We start from the raw sequence: 20159 nt of genomic DNA, 5'->3' as shown, positions 1-20159 counted from the left end.
CAAATCCTGTGTGGTGTCTACTTTTGTGGCAAAGCTCACTCAGTGACGTGGGCGATGGAGTGGAGCAGTCAATGTTAGAGCTGGAACTCTTATAATATTCACATCTTCAGACACGTTTGTGTCCCATCAGAGGAGAACGTGTCAGTGTCTCTGTTGCATTTCCCATCATTTATTTTCCCGTTGTCTTTTTTTTCTTTCTCCCAATTAAAGAGAGCTCATTAAGATCTGAATCTTCATTAAAAAGAGACAGCCCTGAGACAACAGGAGCGTCATAGGACTGAATTAATTTGCTCTTATTCAAATATTTGGTGTTTGTGTGAAACGGTGTTGAGGTTGACTCGCCCACCGTGGGTGCAGCAGCTACAGACCGTACCAGTTTACTGAGGCTGCGGCTGGTTGACGGACTCTTGCATAGAGTGCAATTCTTCATAATAAAGTACTAAACATGTAACGGCATAAGGCATGTCTACGATAAGGTAAAGATACATGTGTGCATTTGTAATAAAGCTGGAATATAAAATGATGAAATAGAGACGCATACAGTGTTTTTCCTGCTGAGCAAATAGAAGCTGTCTGAGAAGCAGCACCATCAGCATGTCCTGCAGGAGGCCAACAAATGTATGAACGATAACGTCTCCGTCCACTAGAGGGAGACGTCGATTCAGCCTTGCTAACATAATCAGCCCTGTACTCTCTGTAGCACACATGCACACTCTTGTGGATTTGCATTTTCTTTCTCTCCCAGCCTGCTGGAGGAGCGACACTGACAGTTTATCCACAGACTAATTTCCAGCTCACAGGCACAGACGTAAGATAGAGAAATGTTAGACCTGGGATGGACGGGCAGCCTTATTCCAGCTTCCCGTGGTTCTATAATCGTGTCTGCACAGCCTCAAAACATGGTGCACAGCTCAACTTTGTGGCCTGCTTCTCAGGTTAGGTGGTCCCTTTTCCAAAGGCGCTGTTTGTGGTGAATGTACCCTGTGCCCATCCCCCAAATGCCACATGCACACTGTGGGTACCAACTCGCTCCCTGTTGGGTGTTGGATCGCAGGGTTGAGAGATGGTGGGATGGGGTGGGTGGATTATGTGAGTGTGAGGCTTGTAAAAAGGCTGCCATGGTCTTTCTTTGTGTGACGGATGGCTGGGAGGCTGAACGGGCCTGTTTTGCATGATAAGAGAAGCCAGCGTAGGGAAGAATAGAGGTCTATTCAAGCCCTGTCATCCAAATCCACCCTCCTGCACCAACCCATCACCCACCCCTTCATCATCCATCCCTTCATCATTGCATCCCCCCTCCTTTCTTTTCACCTTCATTTTCTGGCCTTCCCTGTTTTCATTGGTTATTTCTCCCCCTATAAATCTATAGCCTTTACCCACTTCTCTGACCTCCAAACCCCAGCGTATTTTATCCAACTTTATTTCTGTTCATTCAGATTTCCCCTCCTTTCCATCAAGCTGTTTGGACTTTGATGCGTTCCAAAACATTTGAATCTCATCATTATTTCGTGGGTCTGCTGAATGAGGAGATATAATGGAAATGTCACGGTCCAAGCTCTTTAACATTAAAAGAGTCTCTGATTCTCTGACATGTTCACAAAGTCAGCAGGAGATAGTACGGCATAATTAAAGTAATCGAAACAGCCACATCGTACTCTATTATCATTCTTTAAGGCTCTGATTGTGAGTACTAATCAGAGCTGGCTACATTGTAGAGGTCTTTACCTTCCAATATAAAACACGTTGTTGTGATTTGGTATAAATAACGTTTTATGTTCTTGGAACTAAATTCGACCCAAACTCTCATCTGAAGCTTCTCGTTATGATTGTCTCATCAGTGTTGGCTTTAAGGACACTCTGATAACTGATGTTAACACATGATTTGGTTACGTACCAACAGAACAAACACTTTTAATTCAGCTTTTTCAAGCAACTTCACTTCACGGTGATAAAATCATTTTACAAAACTACCAGGGTTGTCGACATTGCTGCAGTCGTTTGCTGTGGTTCAACAAGACTCGCACATCTCCAAAGTAATCCCAGTACATTCTTAGCGACTTTCAAGCTCCTCCAAATTAAACTGTCAAGGACTTTCAATGGAATTCAAGTCAGAGCTTTTTTACTTGTTGTTCTGAAGGTGGTTCACCATGAGGGATGTGTGTTTGGTGTTGTTGTCATGTTGGAAGATAAAGCAGCGACCCAGACCCAGCTTTGCTGCCGACTGCTTCAGGGTTCCAGATTTTCCCGATTCCTTCCACTTTGACGACATTCACAGTTCCAGACGCTCCGAAGCATCCCTGCAGATTAGTACTCTCGTCATTGTGTGTCACTGTGGGGATTGTGTTCTTTCTCCAAACATAAGCAGCGTCTCTATGGCTAGTTCTCTCTGACCAAAGGACGGGCTTCCAGTGTGCATAGTCTTTCTCCAGGTTGTCTTTAGCGTATCTCAGTCTGACTTGAAGGTGTCTGCACAGTTTCCATTGCTCTGCTTCCTGTGCAGGGTGCAAGTAACTGTCTTCCTTGAAATAACAATTGTGACTGTCCTACTGGGGTCACTTGTGTGTCGGCAGTTGTTCTGGGATCTTTGGATGCATCTCTCACTAGTCTTTTACTTCCTACCTCTGTAAGGCTTGTTCTGGCTCTCTTTGAGTTTCTCGATGACACTTCCACTCCAGTTCTTGACAGTTGGAACTTTTCATATCCACCTCCTGAGTTATGAACACCAACATATCTTTTCCTCAAGCTAAACTGATTTCTTTCGCTTTTGGCATGAAGCTTTCTAAAGCTGCAGCTCAAACTTCTGTTGGATGTAAACTGGAAGATAAGCCTCAGTCAGATTTTACCAGCTACAAGTTTTACAAAGCCATTGCACACCCATGGTTTGTGCTATTACTCAATAACATGGTTAGTTTTCAGGAGCTATTTTTACATAATTCTGTTACTGTGTACAAATAATTTACTCTTTCTAGAAAAACTTTTAGGTTTGAAATGCTAAGTTGAAAGTCTCTTGCTCTTTTAAAAACTCTGGAACCAGAGCTGCGTGTGTGAAACAGTCCCGACAGGCTGTGCGACACAATATGTCTCTGTTGAAATGAAATTATTGGATCTTTGATGGTTTTTCTCTTGCACCTCCCTAACCAACCAGCGGCAGCATGCGCTCCTCTCTCAGCCTGGCCCTGGCTAACAGTTAGAGGGAGTTGTGTCCCCCGTGTTGCCCACAGAGGAGCTCTCATCGTTGGGGGTTTCTTTGTGATATTGTCGGACGGTTACCCCGCAGTTTCAAACACTGTTGTTGTTGTGCTTTATAAATGAAATCGAACTGGTTATAAACACAAAACCCTGTTTACTCTTTTAGTTTTTGTTGTTTGTACTATTTCAACTTTCATGATTATAGATACATTTATATTTGCGGATCTTTCGAACCATATTTTAAGCCGCGTGACAGCCTGCGTGGCTGCCTCCACAGACAACTTTGCTAAAACCTCGTTTTCAGTATATAGTTTACAGTTGCCCGGGGATTATTAAGATCGTCTTGTCTTACTGGAATGCTTCCTCTCACCAACTCCGTCATCAACAAGTGTCTCACGCACCCCCGGAGCCCTTTCATTTGCAAATGCACACGCACAGAATGAAGCTTTTTGCCATTCCCATTGGTTCATGCCTGACTGCACGAGAATAGGAGAACTTTGGGAGTGAACAGACAGATGAGTTCAGTGTGTGAGCTGGCTGTCTGACAACAAGTGGTTTTCCGTAAACTCTTTCACTGCACTGAAACCGCAAAACTTTACTGTGAAAGTGTATCTCAGTGCTAGTTTAATGACTGCCTCGAGAGACTTTTAATTTAAGAAAGGGGGGGCAGGTTGTCCGCTGCAGTCTCACGGGTGTGTCGTGCGTAAGCCCCGGGGAAACGTGTAACTAAACCTGGCCAAAATTCGCCAGATTGACGGCGACGAAGGCTCCTGAGTGCTCGATCGTTTATTTGTAACTCAACTTTCCTACTTTTCCCAGCATGTACAGCATGATGGAACACGAGCTGAAGCCGACTGGCCAGCCCCCTTCTCATCAGACCTCCCAGGGAATGTCACCGGTCACCGGCACCATGACCGGGAGCATGGGCAGCAATGGAAACTCTCACCCGAGCTCTAAAACGGCATGCGCACCTGGAGCCGACCCCATGGATAAAGTCAAGCGGCCCATGAACGCTTTCATGGTCTGGTCCAGGGGGCAGAGGCGCAAGATGGCACAAGAAAACCCGAAAATGCACAACTCTGAAATCAGCAAGCGGCTGGGGGCCGAGTGGAAACTTCTGAACGATGCTGAGAAGCGGCCTTTCATTGACGAGGCCAAGCGGCTCCGTGCGGTCCATATGAAGGAGTACCCTGACTACAAGTACAAGCCACGACGCAAGACAAAGCCTTTACTCAAAAAAGACACTCAGGTAGGCAAGTACCCACTGACAGCGGGAAACCTGCTGGTGGCAGCGGCACAGAGCCAAGGTGGGAGCCCCAGGATGGAGAGCTATGGCTGGGGCCCCACCGGAGGATACGCCGGCATGCAGGGCGAGGCACTGGGCTACACACAGCAGCTCCACCGGTATGAGCTGTCAGCTCTCCAGTACCCACCTGCAATGACGGCGCCGCAGACGTACATGAACGGGGCCAACTCATACAGGTGAGTGTGTGTCTGCGTTTCTGCAAAACAACAACCGCGCATGTTCCCAGCGCTCGTTAAAGATGGCAAAGCGCGCAGATACGATACTGAGCAGCAGCGTTTAAACTGTAGGTTACTTCTTCATTGAGTTCTCCAAACTCAGGTCAAAGGTGTTCAAATCTGGTGGAAACGGAGCGTGCAATCCTTCGTTAGTGCGACTTCATGGTTCCTTGGACTTTCACTCGGTGAATTTATTTCTCTGTGCTGAAAATCCCCTCACTGTTATATTGTTTTACATAATTTCCTTGGGGATTTATAAAGTATCCTGATTCTGATTTTAAAAAACGAGTCTGAGAAATGTCTTTTTTACTGAATGAAAATTAAGATACCAGAAATAAGTAATGCTGGATGTTCTCAAACTGCCACAGGACTCATCATGCTGAGTTTATTCAAATGAGGCACATATGTTGCATCCATTCCCACCGAATCACAAAGAAGTCTACATATGATTGAGCAACGAGGTTTGTCTGCATTCCTCTGCCTGCAGTCTTTATCAGTATAACTTGTTGGCAAGCAGGCTTGCTCCGTGTGTGGTCCCCTGCCCACAGACCCCCGTCCAAACCATTGTCCTGTGTTAGGGGAGATTTTGCCTCCTAGCACAGATCTCATGACCCTAAACAAAGTCTGAACACTTGATAAATTTTCAGGTGTAAGGATGGATGATGCTGCAATTTATTGCAGTAGTTCCCAGTTTGATTGGTTCTGCTGACTGGTCTGCAGCTGTATCTGTCACTGCATTTTTAATACAGCAGTGGAATCATTGAAGCTTGAGATTTTTCCTTTAAGCTTTTAAACACAAGTCGAATCCAAATTTTAAAAATTTTCTCAGACAGTATTTTGAAGATTTATCAGGAACACGTATCAACTTTATAATCCATCCAGTCTCTTCCAACACTGAAAATATCTCTCTACATGTATTTAATGAATGCATTTTAGTGTCGAAAATCAAGACAAGTTTGCATCAGTGTACATTAATACGCATTTAACTATGATAGAGGATTCAGATAGAAAAGCAGATGTACTGAAAGAAAACAGCTGTGACACATAGACCAGTCATCCCGCAGTTTTCCTACAAAATCAAACATAGTCTGCTGTGCGCTCACTCATGTCTGTTGTAGAGTTCACGCTGTGGTTTGTTAACATATTGGGAATTTTTATACGTGATGATAACAACAAAATCCCCAGTGCAAGATAAAAATATGTATGTATAAATTCTCAGTGTAAGAGAAGTAATTCTGTATTTCGCTCTGCGGCATTATTATCTATGTTACACAGAACTGAAAATATCTGGTGCTTAAAAGTTAACTGGATATAATTACTACACCGGATTCAAATAACTATTGCAGAGTTTCCAGTAATGCAGGAGTGTGTTTGATGATAAAGTGCTGTAACTAGCTCGGTGCACACTGGTTTTTATGGTGGACAAAGACAGGACAGAATTGTAGTTCAGCAGTACATCCTGACGTTTTTATTCCAAAATAATTACGTTGTTTTGATGTTGTTTAACTTGTAATGCCGTCTTCACCCCACAGCCCCATGTCATACAGCAGCAGTCCACAGCAGCCCAGCCCTGTCACTATGTCCATGGTGAAATCAGAACCGGTGTCCCACTCTCCTCCCACGGGAACACCAAACCACCATCGGGGGGCTTTGCAGGGTGACCTCAGAGACATGATCAGCATGTACATTCCTGGACCGGGAGGAGATGCCAGCGACCCTTCGACAGCACAGAGGGGCTACACCAGTGTGCAGCAGCACTACCTCACTGGAACTGTTCCTCTCACACACATCTAGGACTGACGAACGGTTCACAAGCAGCTAGAGAGGAGATGGAATCGGGTGTGGAGTACTTCAGAATGTCAGCATAAAGAAGTTGTGAAGTTTTTGATGATGTGTCTGCAGTACGACAAGTATCCGAATGTACTCTTTGGTGCCACGACGCATCCAGGCCACACACGCAGCGCTGAGACTCCACCCACCACCCTGCCACAGACGTCTCTCACTGAATGTCTGGAGTGAAGCCGGGGTGTCTGTTGTACATAACATGTAATATTTTCTAGTGTTTTGTGTATTATAGAACTTGTGTTTTAGAACCACCCTAAATACTTGCGATACTGGCTTTCATTATGGTTCCAGCACAGTTAGTGCTGGTTGGACTGGTTCCCGTGGCCACGTCTTCGAATGGCGACTGTCACTTTCTGCCATCTGAAATCATGTGATAGCCACATCACCTGAGCTGCTGGCCATTCGTTAGTGCTGCTGTGACGCGTCAGCAGGAAACTCGAGAATGAAATGCACAACTTGAATAACAGAGCTTTTTAAAATCTAACTCTTTGCCATGTGGCTTTGGTTTAGTAGCCTTGTGTTAGATCTGGACTTCTACTCTTCAGTTACATTTGAATGAAATGAAACAAACTTCTGTTGGACAATCACCACCGTGTCTACGAGGAAAAGGACTGGCTTTGTGCAGTAGTACCTCCTACATGCAGTAATACAAGCAGCCTCAGTCAGAATCACACTTTCGGCTCTAAGATCTGACTGTGTTCACTGTGTGCAGGTGTTTTATTTGCTATAATTTAGTTTTAGGACATTTTCATGTTTCGATGCATCGATCTGAACTGAGCATGCTGAATTTATATTCATGTCCTCTTGCGCTAGGCAGGTGTAGTATTTCTTTTTCTATGCTTTTAAATAATTGAAAGGATTTTTATGTGAACTGCTAGATTTTCAGTTGGTCTTTCAAATGTCTCCATACAAGGACGCTGGATTGGAAAAAGACCAGAGTTGTTTTTAAATGAACTGTCAGTTGTATTTTTATAACTTTTAAAGAGAATGGATGCGTGTTCCTGATTAAACCTCAGAAAACCTTTATTCTTGTTTCTAAACTTTTTGCAGTAACAAACGTTGAGATAATGCTAATTTCTTTTTTAAGTTTAGTCCTGGTTGGATTCAAAGTGTGATCTTCAAACACAAGCGGGACATGTCAGTCACGTACTGTGATATAATTCTGTTCTAGTCATCATAGCTGAACTATGTCCAGCATTCGGGGTTTAACCTGCCCAGTGTCATGTGTAAGTTACCGTAGGCAGCATTTATGCAAACAGTATGTATATGAAGCTCTTAGACTAAGAGTCTGATTCCTTTTTGATGGAAAAGATTTGTGGCTTTCATAACAACATTAATAAATTAGGTATATGCCAACACGTTTCATGAAAATGAAATTACAGCAGCTCACTTTGTCTCCAATCCAATAACTCACTAATCCAGCCTTCATGCTCTCGCCGGCTTCTTAGTTTATATTGTAATCATTCATCCATTTGCACAGTGCTGGGCTGGATTAGGTGGGTAGCTTGTGGGTTAGAATACTACAATTATATAGTGAATACAAGTAATTCTGGAAACGATTTCCCCTTAAAACTACTCAAGAGAACAATCATGAGCCACATTTACACAGACTGATGATTCTGACATTGTTTTAATACAATTTGATTTTTCACCATTTTAATGTCGGCCTAGTATTTACCTGCTTTGACACTTGAACTTTTATTGAATTATAATATTTGCATTATGAATGCAGTATGAGTGTACCCCACTATAAGCCTTAATGGAGGGTTTTGAGTACGAACGGCGGTCAGGATTTAAGTCAGCACTTTGTCCAGGCCGCTCCAAAACCATTGTTTTGTTCACTTTTCCCCTTTTTAAAGGGGACTGGTGTGTTTTAGATCATCATTCTGCTCCATAAGCTGAAACCCTGAAGGCCGAACATCATTTCATGCTTCAGGGCACAAACTGACATCCGACATCCTCCTTTGGGATTTTCTGGTAGAGAGCAGAACTCATTGTTCCATCAATTTGCAAATTCGTGGTTCCAGCAAGTCATCGATCCTGAAGCACCAGAGCAGCCCCAGACCGTCACGCTGCAGCCATGTTCGACTGTTGGTAAGGTTTCATTTTTATGAAACGTGTCGGCTCCCAAAGTTGACACCAACAAACACTAACACATCCCTGATGGATGGGACAGAGTTACATTTCTGTATCAGACTCCTGTGATTTTCCCCGAGACTTTTTAGCTCTTTTTCACTCTGAAATCTATGAATGCCATTTTGTCCCAGTCTATTTCTCCCTGTTGAATCATGAACACTTAGCTGAGGTAAGTGAGGCCTGAGGTTCTTTTCATGTAGTTCTGGTTCTTTTATCGCCTCCTGGACACGTCAGCGACACAGGCTTGGAGTCATTTGGTAGGCCGGTCACTCCCGGGAAGACAGCCGCTCTGCTAAGTTCGTTGATAATAGTTGTCACCGTGGTCCGCTGAAGACTTGGACATGATATCGATGATTTTGTTTCTGATCCGTTAGTGAGTTTCTTTAGATCACAACATAAAGTGTTGCTTTGAGATGTCTTAACCTTCACTTAGCCCGGTTTAAGTGATTTGTTGTTCATCAGTTCTGGCAGTAATCAGGCCTGCGTGTTAATTTATGATTTAAAAATGGACAATTCCTTTTTCACTTTGGACCGCAGGTTTGGTAACTTTGTTCCTCTTAATAAATGAAATTGTCCTTCAACAGAAGGACAGGACTTTTGTTTTACTTGGGTTATTGTTGCCTAATATGAAAATTTGTTTGAAGATCTGAAAACTGTTACAAATATGCAAAAAAAGAAAAACAGGAAAACCTTTTTTTCCTGTTGTCACAATGTTCTGAGTTTATCAGTCGTAAATTTTTGCTTTGCATCAAAAAAAGAGAATCTTTGACTTTAAAGCTGAATTGAACAAGTTTAAATTGTGTTTCTCAGCATTCCAGAGACACTTTTCCTCCTACCGGGTGGAGCCATTAGCTCTGCCCGAGGCAGGATAACACTTGGGACAAAAATGAACTTAAAGCGGGAGAACACAGGGGATCATGTGATATGGGAGGATGAATTTTGGGGGCTGGGAAGGCAGGACAGGGTGTCCTCTATTGTCCCCAGAATTATTTAGAGCTCGATTATTTACTTTCTTATCTTTACCCTCTTTAAAAATTCACTTTCCTTAGTCTCTTCCTTCCTTTAGACTCGTCTTTCCTCCTCCCCCACGTCTTTCCACAGAAAAAGCGAGTGGATGGCCCGTTCGTAATTGGCCGTTTCAGAAGCACATTGTCCGTGGCTTTTCAAGTCGCAGGTGCATATAGTAAACCCAGAGTCCCCGCTCCTCCCCTGGGCGTCTTTGTTCCCACTCCCCGCTTTCCTCACTCCCCCACCGAGCAGAAAATTAGGGTTGCTTTTTAGGACTTAGTCCACAGGCTTAACCCTTTCACCGAGCAGCGCCTTTCTCATGGAAATGGGAGGGAATCACGCACTGGCTAATCGGTCACTGAGGGGAGGGGATAGGATCCTGAGGAAAGGGAGAAAAGATGAGCGCACCGAGACCAACAACAGGAGGGGCATAACAACATAGAGCACATATAAGAGACTGCAAAAACCTATAGCTTCTCAGCCCTTCAACATGACATATTTTAGGGTGACACACATCTCTATATCCATCCATCTCTTGGAAGGCGGTATGGACCCTCCTAGGATGTGGACCTTTAACACTTTCCCACAACACTCTTGATTCTTAAAATGTAAAACAGGGATCTTTTAGGGAGTAGCTATAAAAATATAAAAACCAAGAACAGCAAACCATGTGACATGACAACAGAAGTAGCACGGGAACAATCGTTGACCATTTGTTCTAAGTGGGAGACGTTGAAGCACACACGTTGGTGTTTTTGCTGAGGTCCATGGGACCATGCGAGGATAGGAATTGGATAGAAGGGGGAGAAAGAGTAGTGTGGGAGGAGGAGGAGGTGGAGGGAGTGTCAATGGAAGGATTTTCTGGTCCAGTACATCTCCTCACCTAGCAACAAGCAATGAGGCTTCAAAAAGTGGTTGCCATGGATATGCCAAGAGTGACTTAAAAGTCTTTACAAAGAGCTGCAGTCATTCTCTGTTTGTGTGAGTGTTGTGTGTGAGCATCAGGTGGTGGTTACCAACAGAGCTTTAAAGTGTGATTCAGTGTTTACATTCAAGATTCAATTTAGTTTTATTTAAATGACAACAAATCACAACAACAACAACTCTTTATTTTGTAAGGTAAAGACCCAAAAACCTGAGATCCACAAACTCTTTGCAGGACGTGGACGTTCTTCAAAGTTAACCGGCGAGTAAATATGCACACGTTCAGCTCTCAGTCTCTGGTTTCTGCATCACTTCACTGAACTTATAAGAAAACAGGAAAAAAATATGTACACACACACACACACACACACACACACACACACAAGCCCGTTCAGCTATCTTAGTGAGGACCTTCATTGACATAATGGTTTCCCTAGCCCCTTACCCTAATCTTAACCATTAAAAATGAATGCCTCACCCTTACTCTAAACCTGACCATAACCTAATTGTAACCCTGACACTAAAACCACATTTTGAGCCTCAAAATGGCTTCACACTTGTGAGGACCGGTGAGTGCGTCCTCACAAGTGCCTGTTGGTTCTCACAACTATAGTAGAATGCAGATTTCGGTCCTCACAAAGATAGCTAGACAGGAACACACACACGCGCGCGCGCACACACACGCGCACACACACGCACACGTACACACACGCACACACACACTCTTTATGTGATGATGCAGAAAAGAAAAACTGTAAACCTCCAACTTAGAATCACAATATTTTATTTCAGCTGAAGAGAAATTCAATATAAGGATATGTTGTGTCGCTCGCTGCTGTTACAATACAAGTCAGTGGAATATATATGATAAACAAATGTGCAATGGTTACTCGTTGTGTTTCCTCCACAGGGCCTACAGATTTAACCCTGTGATGATTAAAACCAGTGTGAACCACAATCAGGGAAACTGCATCAAAAGGAATGTAAGGACAGTGCAGGGAGGGAGAGGACTAGAGCAGCAGCTCGACCCATAATTTAACCCCACCACCAAAGCTGTTCATCATAAAAGCTGAATGATCAGCCTGGCTTGTTACAATTTCACCTGTACGTCAGTCAGGTGCACATCTATAATACCATGTGTCCCAAAGGCTTTGTACAAACATTTCATGTGTAAGTTTGGTCTTCCAAGTTTAAAGACACACATAGTGTCTAACGAACATGTAGATGGCTCTCTGTTATCCACGTTTAGTGACGGTTATTTGTCTAATCCTCTTTTTTCTTCTGAGGTGAACTGTTCCAGTAGTAAAGAACCTGCAGAGTAATAATGCCGTTACAGGTTGAGGATATGACGTAGGTGAGCGCCATCAGTGAGTCTCCAGTTTCCTGTAAAAAGACAGCATAAAGCTCAATAATTTACTTTTTGCAGAATGTGAACCATGTCCTCTATAATGAGATCTTAGTTCAATAAAGAGCTAACGCTCTGATGAGGAATGGTCCCCGTAAAAACTGCTCAAACCAGGGCAAAGACACGGAGGTGTGCATTGTATTTTAATCGTCTCACCTGTACTGAGGTAAAGATGCGTGCGAGGGACCCAGCGAACAGCAGGAAAACAGACACGGCGGAGAGCTGGCCGGTGTGACCGTTAGCGTAGTTGGTGGATGCCTGGATGAGCTGAGAGAACCGGACAGATTATCACGTGTTACTCAAGCTCGAGCGTTTGTTTGTGGAGGCTGACACGTTCTTCTATCTGCATGTTGTTAGTGGACACTGTCGGTGTAACTGTAAAGATGGATTCATCTGATGACACGTGTTAGCTGACATATCATACACACAATGAGGTCTTGAAAATGTATTACAAGCTAATCACTCTGAGTACTGTCAGTCTGTCTGGATGCACTGTACTGTGTTACAGGAATGCCTGAAAAGACAACGTCTGAAAAAAGCTACAGATGATTTAAAACCACGCGTGTGACGTGTGCAGGCCTACCCTCCCAATGATGATCGCCGGCATGTTGAAGGCCTGCAAGGAGGTAACCACTGACATAGGAGTCACTGGAGACAGCAGCAGGACCAGCAGGATAAAGTATATAACCATGAATAGGAGACCTGCAAGGGAAGCAACATGTCGATGTAACAATGTTAAACTGAATGATTCGTCTCATGTGGAAGCACGTTTCCGCCACAAAAACAAACAAACAAAAAGGTATCCGTTCAGTTAAGACTAGCTGTGAGATGTAAAATGTCTTTTTCATGTATATTTTGGTATTTAATAACATCAAGGGGAGAAGTCAAACCATTGGTCGCAGTTATACGCCACATGAATACATGCTCGAGGCGACTATAAGCTTCACAAAATTCTACAACGACCGAAGCAGTTCTGGTAACAGTTCAGTTTGCATGAAGTCTTACCTGTGCTGGTTCTTTTTCCATAATGCTGAATGAGGAAGCCAATGGTGACTGTTTGCAGCATGAGGAAAAGAGCCTCACCCCAGGAACTGCAGTGACATACGGCATAAAGAAAACCTGGACCCTTAATAAACACTGATTACAATAACATGCAGAATTCAGAGCACCTTGTGTCCATTTCTACTTCAACCAAACATGGTCCAACCTGAAAGGGAAGTTGTTGGCAACACTGTAAGCCATTGTCCCTGTGATCGCCAACAGCTCCAGCAGCACAGACTTGAAGCTCAGCCCCTCAGCGCTCTTCGCTCCAAGAAGCTTTAAGATCTGAGGAAGCTTCACTGTTAAAAAACAATTGGGGAAAAAGTTGTAAAATAATTTAACACACAGTACCGTACAGAAGTCCTGCACCGCCCCTCGCCTCTTTATATTGTCAAGGAAAATAGGTGGAAGATGGGTGCAGCGATTTACTGAAGCAAACAATGGGTTTTGGATTTGTATACAGTGTATACACTACCAGTCAAGAGCTTGAAATGGTACAAAGTGTTGAACTGTCAGAGGTTAAACAACATAATGCTCATTCACAATGATACAAAAAGCCCTTTTTCAGGGACAACATGGGCTAACAGTTTGAAGCTGCTCTGCAGCAGTGCAGAAGCTGCTGCTCCTACAGCTCCAGCCCCCTCTGTCTGCAGTAAGCAGTGCTGGACACACTGTGGTACCAAAGCCTCGTCAGCATCAGCTGAACAGTGCTGTACTGCAGAAAGTAGAGTGATGTGAGGAAAAGGCGATTAACAATGAAAGAGAGACAGAAGATCACAACACTTATACATGCAGGTCTGAAAAAAAAGAACAAGATGGAGAGCTTGGAAACACGGAGTGTCCATCACAGCCTCCAGACTGAAACCCCATCGAGCTGGTTTGAACTGGACAGAAGACTGAAAGCAAAGCAACCATAAATTCCCACATTCATGGGAACTTCTGCTACAGATACGGGAGAAGATTTGATTTCTGTTGCAGAAAGAAGCCACGACTGTGTTCAGCTGTTACATTTTGGTCCATAAAGTGATCCCATGATTTCTTTTTAGCTCCAATTGCTTATTAATTATTTTATTTATTATTGGTCTGAAAGGTCCCTTCATAAACTCCTCATCTGCTATTCATCTTACTGTTCCTGACGTCTTCTCACAAGCTGGCTGTAGATAAACCTTTACTCAAAAAGCATCTCTAGACCCAGCAGTCTTAGCTAATTATAGGCCAATCTCCAACCTTCCTTTACCTCATGATATAAAGCACCTTGAGGCAAATATGGGCCTATGCTATATAGGATATATGACTATAATTAATTATTTCACTAAAATTAAATGAAATTGATGTTTATTTATAATTAAAAACAAATAAGCCAAACAATATATTCTATCTCTTGATTGACTAAGGCAGCAATTCAGATAACAGCAGGTACAAAGAGAGGTGGAGGAAGCATTTTACCCATCACTGATCCCAGTATGATGCCGATCCCCAGGCCTTTGCTCAGTACAATCTTCAGACATGGCACTGGAAGAAAACACAGGCTGAATGATTATCAGGACCTTTGGAATGTAATGTCTGCAGCAATACATTCATTATTTATTATTATTTTATAATTATTTTTATAATTGTCAAAGTAAAGGAAAACAGTTAAGTGAAGAAAAAAAAATCACTGCACTGTTAAACTGATTTTGAATAAAAATCGTAAAGTTGCAAAACAAACCAAACAAACAAGCCTTTGTTTCTACAGCAGGGATATTAAAGTTAACTGAACCTATTAGTGAACAAACATTTAGGCATCTTTAATTTCATATTTAGTAATAAAGCCTAAACTAAAACCAGAAAAACTATTTTGGAAACTAACCGAAAAGGAAACAACTCAACTCGGTTCAAAGCATCCATCAGAATCAGAAATACTTTATTAATCCTGAAGGAAATTATAGAGTAATTTTTCTGCTGTGTATCTGGGCTCAGGTTGCAAGTCTGACTGAGGCCAGGCAGGAGGTAGGACATAGCTGGAACACGTCACCTAGCTGGTGTCCAGGATTCATCCTAGTGGATGCCTCCGCTGGCTCCTTTCAATGTGGAGGAGCTATGGCTCTACTCTGTCCCTCTTCAATGACCAAGCTCACCATTTCTGTAAGGGAGAGCCCAGCCGCTCTTTGAATGAAACTCATCTCTTGGCACTTGTAGCCGTAACCTCTTTAGTCACTACTCAGAGCTTGTTCCACAGGTGAGGTAGGAATATAGACCGCTAAATCGACAGCCTTGCTCTCATACTCAGCTCTCTCTTCACCTCAACAAACTGCGTCCGCATCGCTCCAGATACCGCCCCAATCCGGTGTTCCCCTCGCTCAGGAACACGACCCCGAGAACTTCTGTATTTCAGGCAGTAACCTATCCCAGATTCAGAGTGGGCTCGCCACCCTTTTCTGTCTGGGAACCATGGTCTTTGACATGGAGGCGCTAATTCTCTTCTCCACAGACAGCTCCAGTGCAAGCTGGAGGTCATGATCCCAAGAAGCTAAAAGAACCGCATCGCCCGCAAAAACCAAAGATCAGATCCTGAGGCCCCCAAAGTGAACAAGAACAAAAACTAATTTAAATATTCAATTATAATAACTCTGTACCACAGTCTGTGTCGTAAATACATTTTCCTCTCTCAATAAGATTCACTTCTAACTCCAGTGAAACAGAACACACGGCAAACAGGATTACACTAAGTTTACTTCAACATTACAGAGATTGGAACTGCCAGCGTTTCGATTTTGTGAAAAAGAAATCACGGAGACATTTGCTACAATTCTTTTATAATCTCACGAAAATGAAGCCATCTGCTTGTAAACCTACATTTGTGAATAATGAACTTGGCAAAAATCAGCATGTGATTAATAAGAGAAAAGGTAGAATAATCAGAGCTAACAAAACGACGTTTCTACAGTAAATGACATCGTGACTTAAATCTGTGAATCAACTTTAAAGACATTTCCTTCACCTGATTTTTGAAAATGAACTTTTTGAAATAAATTGAGAGAATAAAAACACAAATATTCCTCCAATAACTTTTTCCTGTTTGCTGTTTTCCTGACTTTGTAGTTCGTAGTTGGAGTAACAGAGTGGAACTGACACGGTGTTGCCAGTCGTGTCGAACCCGTGTTCAGGTACATTCGTGTCGTTACTTTGTAGCAGACTGCTGGTTCAAACGAGCTCCCTCATTGTTTGCATGCAGCTGTATTCAAATATCGTTACATTCTAACTAAGCGTTCCGACACCACATGACTCTCACTTTATTTACACCTAACGTGGAAACGTCGCTCGTGTCCTGTCATCAGACCCTCAGAGTTACACTTTCCGGGAATAAACTGCGCTTGTCAAACTACGACGAGCCTCTTACCGTCTAGAAAGTTGAACTTGAGGAAGAACTCGTCGTAGCATGATTCTGGCATAAAATATGTCAACAGAAGCCCTTTGAAAGGATCCATGAAAGACAAACCCTCAACAACAACGGCTTCTTCCGCCATTGTCAAGATGTGACGTCGCCGTTAATGTGTAACAGAAACAAGATCCCACCGGTTCAAATGACACCACAAGTGTTCCGCTAACAGTGTGCTGTCATAAAGTGCTCGACTCCATCATGTAACATTACAGTACGTGTTTAGTTAATTTCTTACATATATATCAGTTACACAGGTACCACCTAAAAGATAAAAACAACATTTCTAGAAGCTGAAAAAGTGTCTTTTACAAACGATGGAGCTGTAACTAACTGTAAGGGATCGGATAGCAATCAAATTCACCGCATTATTACAGTGGAATTAAAGTAAATCACACTTATTATGGTTTTAGGTCGATTACTATTTCAATTCAATTTCTATAGCCATAGTTCACAAGAACTAAGCCTGACGCTTGGTGACAGTGGGAAGAACAGGAAGAAATCTCTGACAGAATCAGGCTGAGACATCAGGTTGGCCATCTGGCACGATCGTTTGGGGATGAGGAGAGAAAGCCAGAGATCAACTAATAAATAAATGCAGAGTGGTGTATAAACACACAGTGAGTGAAAAAAGTACGTGAAGAAGAAAGACTAAACCTTTTGTAGTATAACCAAGACAGGATTCAGGGTCATCTTATCCAGCCCTAACTATGCATTTTTTAATAAGGAAATTTTTAAGTGCAATTCTAATAGTAGAGACGGTGTCTGTGTCTGAGCTGAAGGCTCTGCCTCCCATTCTACTTTTAAATACTCTATGTAGTTAAACCACAAGTAAAGCAGCAGGGGCCTGAAGACATTGTGTGTGATGAGAATGATTATACATTTGATTCTGGACCTAACAGGGAGCCAATGAAGAGAAGCCATTATGGGCAAAATACACACACTCTTTCTAGTCCCTGTCAGGACTCTTGCTGCAGCATTTTGGATTAGCTGAAGGCTTTTCAGGGAGTTTTTAGGACATCCTGATAATAATGAATTACAGTCGTCCAGCCTGGAAGTAATAAATGCATGAACTAGTTTTTCAGTGTCACTCTGAGACAGGATATTTCTAATTTTAGAGATGTTGCGCAAATGGAAGAAAGCAGTCCTACCAGTGGGATTCCATTAGGACAAGCAAGGGAAGCAGTTTGTCAAATCTAAAACATAATTTAAGATTTAGACCAATCTCTGTCCTTTCAGAATCAGAAAACTTTATTAAGCCTTACGAAAATTATGTCTTGGTTTTTGAAAAGAAAGCTATTGAAACAAATGAATACTCTAAAATACTGAGTGAAAGTCAAAGAAAAAAGTGAGGAGAAAAAGTCAGGAGCAGCTGAAACAGATTTGATCATAAAGCTCCTGTCTGTTAATATGTGCATCCAGCCTTTCCATTACTACCATCTTGTGGCTGCAGTTAGCTATTGTTGCTGAAAGCTGTATTTAGTCTCATTACAAAGTGTAGTCGTCTTTCTCTCTGAGGGCTTTTGGTGTTCTGAGATCCGTTATGATCGCCACTTTCATATGGAAAGGAAGCTAGAATTAACAAATAGATGAGCTTCACTTATTTAGCATAGTAACAGATGAGTTTCCTTTTAGAAAACATGAAATAAGACAAAAAGTCAGAGAGATCAGATAGAAGCTCAGAGTATGGGCCAAGTGAACACAAATAAAACCGTGTTTGAGTTTTCCAGGGTAGACAAGCGTCAGGCTTTGAAACGAATTGAAACACTGTCTGTGTCTTTGGTTGCTATGCTACAGGGGGTGATTGCTGCCATTTCCTCGCTTCAGCCTGTGCGGCAAGTATTCAGATAGTTAGTATGGGTCGGGGTGGTGCTTAAACTAACATAATCATAACCTTTATGTTTCTGTAAGACAGAGTCAATCAATATATTAATTCATCATTAATTTGTATACTAACAGGGACCTAATGTTTCACTGTGTTACTCTGTGGTGGAGCTGTGGACACTATATTGTTCTTTCTGTGCGATTTCCTTTATGTTTAACTTGTTTTTTGGTTAGTTTGCTCCATCATCTGTCTACACTTAGCTATTCTGTCCATAAAAGCTATGACTAAAACTGCTGATAAAGGGTAACAAAGACACAGTCCAACACCTACTGGAAGCTAGTTGAACTTACTGCTGGCAATACAAACCAAGCTTTATGGTTGTACAGGGATTGAATGGCCCCTAACAACAGGCCAGACACCTCATACTCCAAAAGCACCCAGAGGATACCCTGAGATACCTGGTTAGATGCCTTCTCCTTAAAAACACGTGTAGACTGGTTGGGCAACCTCCCACACCCCCCCGAATATCCTTGAGAGGATAACGAGCTGGTCCAGTGTTTCAATGACCAGGATGAAAACCACATGTGTCCTCCTGAATCCAAGGTTCAACTAACAGATAAACTCTCTCTTCATTACCCTGGGATAGACTTTATTGGGGAGTATAATCCCTCAATAGTTGGAGCCACATCCTACAGGCCCCTTCTTAATCAGGGGAACCATCACTTCAGTTTGCCCATCTAGAGGCCACCCCAACCTCAACGTTGCAGACACATGTCAGCCAGGACAGTCCTAAGAGATCTACGAGAAACCCAAAGTCACCTTACAAAGAACAAAATTAATAAAAGGAACAATAGTCATAAAATACATAAAATAAGTTAAAATTGCAAAACAGAACTTGACAACAGATAAAATCAGCACTAAAGTGAATAAACCAGTTTGAACAGATGTGTTTTGAGCTGTGACTTAAACACAGAAAGGGAGTCAATATTTCTTATGGCTGGAGGAAGAGAGTTCCAGAGCCGAGCGACTGAAAGCTCACTGAAAGCTCTGTGACCCACAGTGATGAGACCCGCGGACGGAACAGTAAGATGAATAGCAGATGAGGATCTGAGAGGGCGGGAAACAGTGGAGCAGGTCACACAAATATGAAGGAGCAGATTTATGGATACACTTGTACGTGAGAAATAAGATTTTAAAATTTATCCTGGCTTCTATGGGCAACCAGTGAAGCTGCTGAAGAGCTGGGGTAATATGAGCTCTTCACGGAGTGCAAGTTATGACCCGAGCTGCAGAACTTTGAAGAAGTTGGAGTTTATGAAGGGACCTTTCAGGAAGACCAAACAGGAGGGAATTACAGTAATCAATCCAGGACGTAATAAAACTTCAGTTTTATTACTGTTAAGTTTGAGAAAATTGGAGGAGAACCATGAGCTTCAGCTTCCCTTGTAATGCAACTGAAGCTTTGCTTGAGGTGGAAGTCGAAGAACTGGCAGACTGGGGCCTCAGACAAGCTTCTTCAGTTCCAGGCTTCTCGGATATGAAGTGACACGTCTTCAGGAAACTTAAGAAGTCCAGTTGCTCTTATTTCTAAACTCTAGATTCCCATGACCTAGATGATGGTGAACCTACACAGACCACTTGACCAGCTGTCTTACTGTGTCTTGTGAAACAACATACATCGTCTTTTTTCACGAGGGTGTAACTATCTGTATGCTGGCATCTGTCTTATTTCCAGCCATTTCATTTCCTGCTTTCACTTCCATCTCTTCATTGTCCTTATTCTTATCACCACACTGTGTTTGTGCTGAAAGAGAAATCATTTCCTATGACTAAAACTGACTCTGAAG

General features: G+C 42.7%; 2 protein-coding genes across 2 annotated transcripts; one reads left to right on the top strand and one right to left on the bottom strand.

Annotated features, from left to right (window-relative positions):
- Positions 1–3530: 3530 nt before the first annotated feature.
- Positions 3531–7693, top strand: sox19b (SRY-box transcription factor 19b). Its single transcript, XM_082528243.1, has 2 exons — positions 3531–4671; positions 6243–7693. The coding sequence occupies exons 1-2, from the start codon at positions 4010–4012 to the stop codon at positions 6502–6504; spliced, it is 924 nt and encodes a 307-aa protein (XP_082384369.1). The 5' UTR covers positions 3531–4009; the 3' UTR covers positions 6505–7693.
- A 3697-nt stretch (positions 7694–11390) lies between these two features.
- mpdu1b (mannose-P-dolichol utilization defect 1b) lies at positions 11391–16620 on the bottom strand. The gene is made up of 7 exons (XM_082520285.1): positions 16449–16620; positions 14516–14581; positions 13236–13368; positions 13034–13119; positions 12612–12730; positions 12185–12295; positions 11391–12006 (listed from the first exon to the last, which is right to left on the bottom strand). Exons 1-7 carry the CDS (start codon positions 16573–16575, stop codon positions 11887–11889), a joined length of 762 nt encoding a protein of 253 aa, XP_082376411.1. The 5' UTR covers positions 16576–16620; the 3' UTR covers positions 11391–11886.
- Between the last annotated feature and the right edge of the window lie 3539 nt (positions 16621–20159).

The sequence above is a fragment of the Aulonocara stuartgranti genome (genome assembly GCF_965226115.1).
Source record: "Aulonocara stuartgranti genome assembly, chromosome: 3".
In the NCBI taxonomy this organism is placed as follows: Eukaryota; Metazoa; Chordata; class Actinopteri; order Cichliformes; family Cichlidae; genus Aulonocara; species Aulonocara stuartgranti.
The sequence above is the reverse complement of the archived record's forward strand: the minus strand, read 5'-3'. Positions and strand labels throughout refer to the sequence as shown.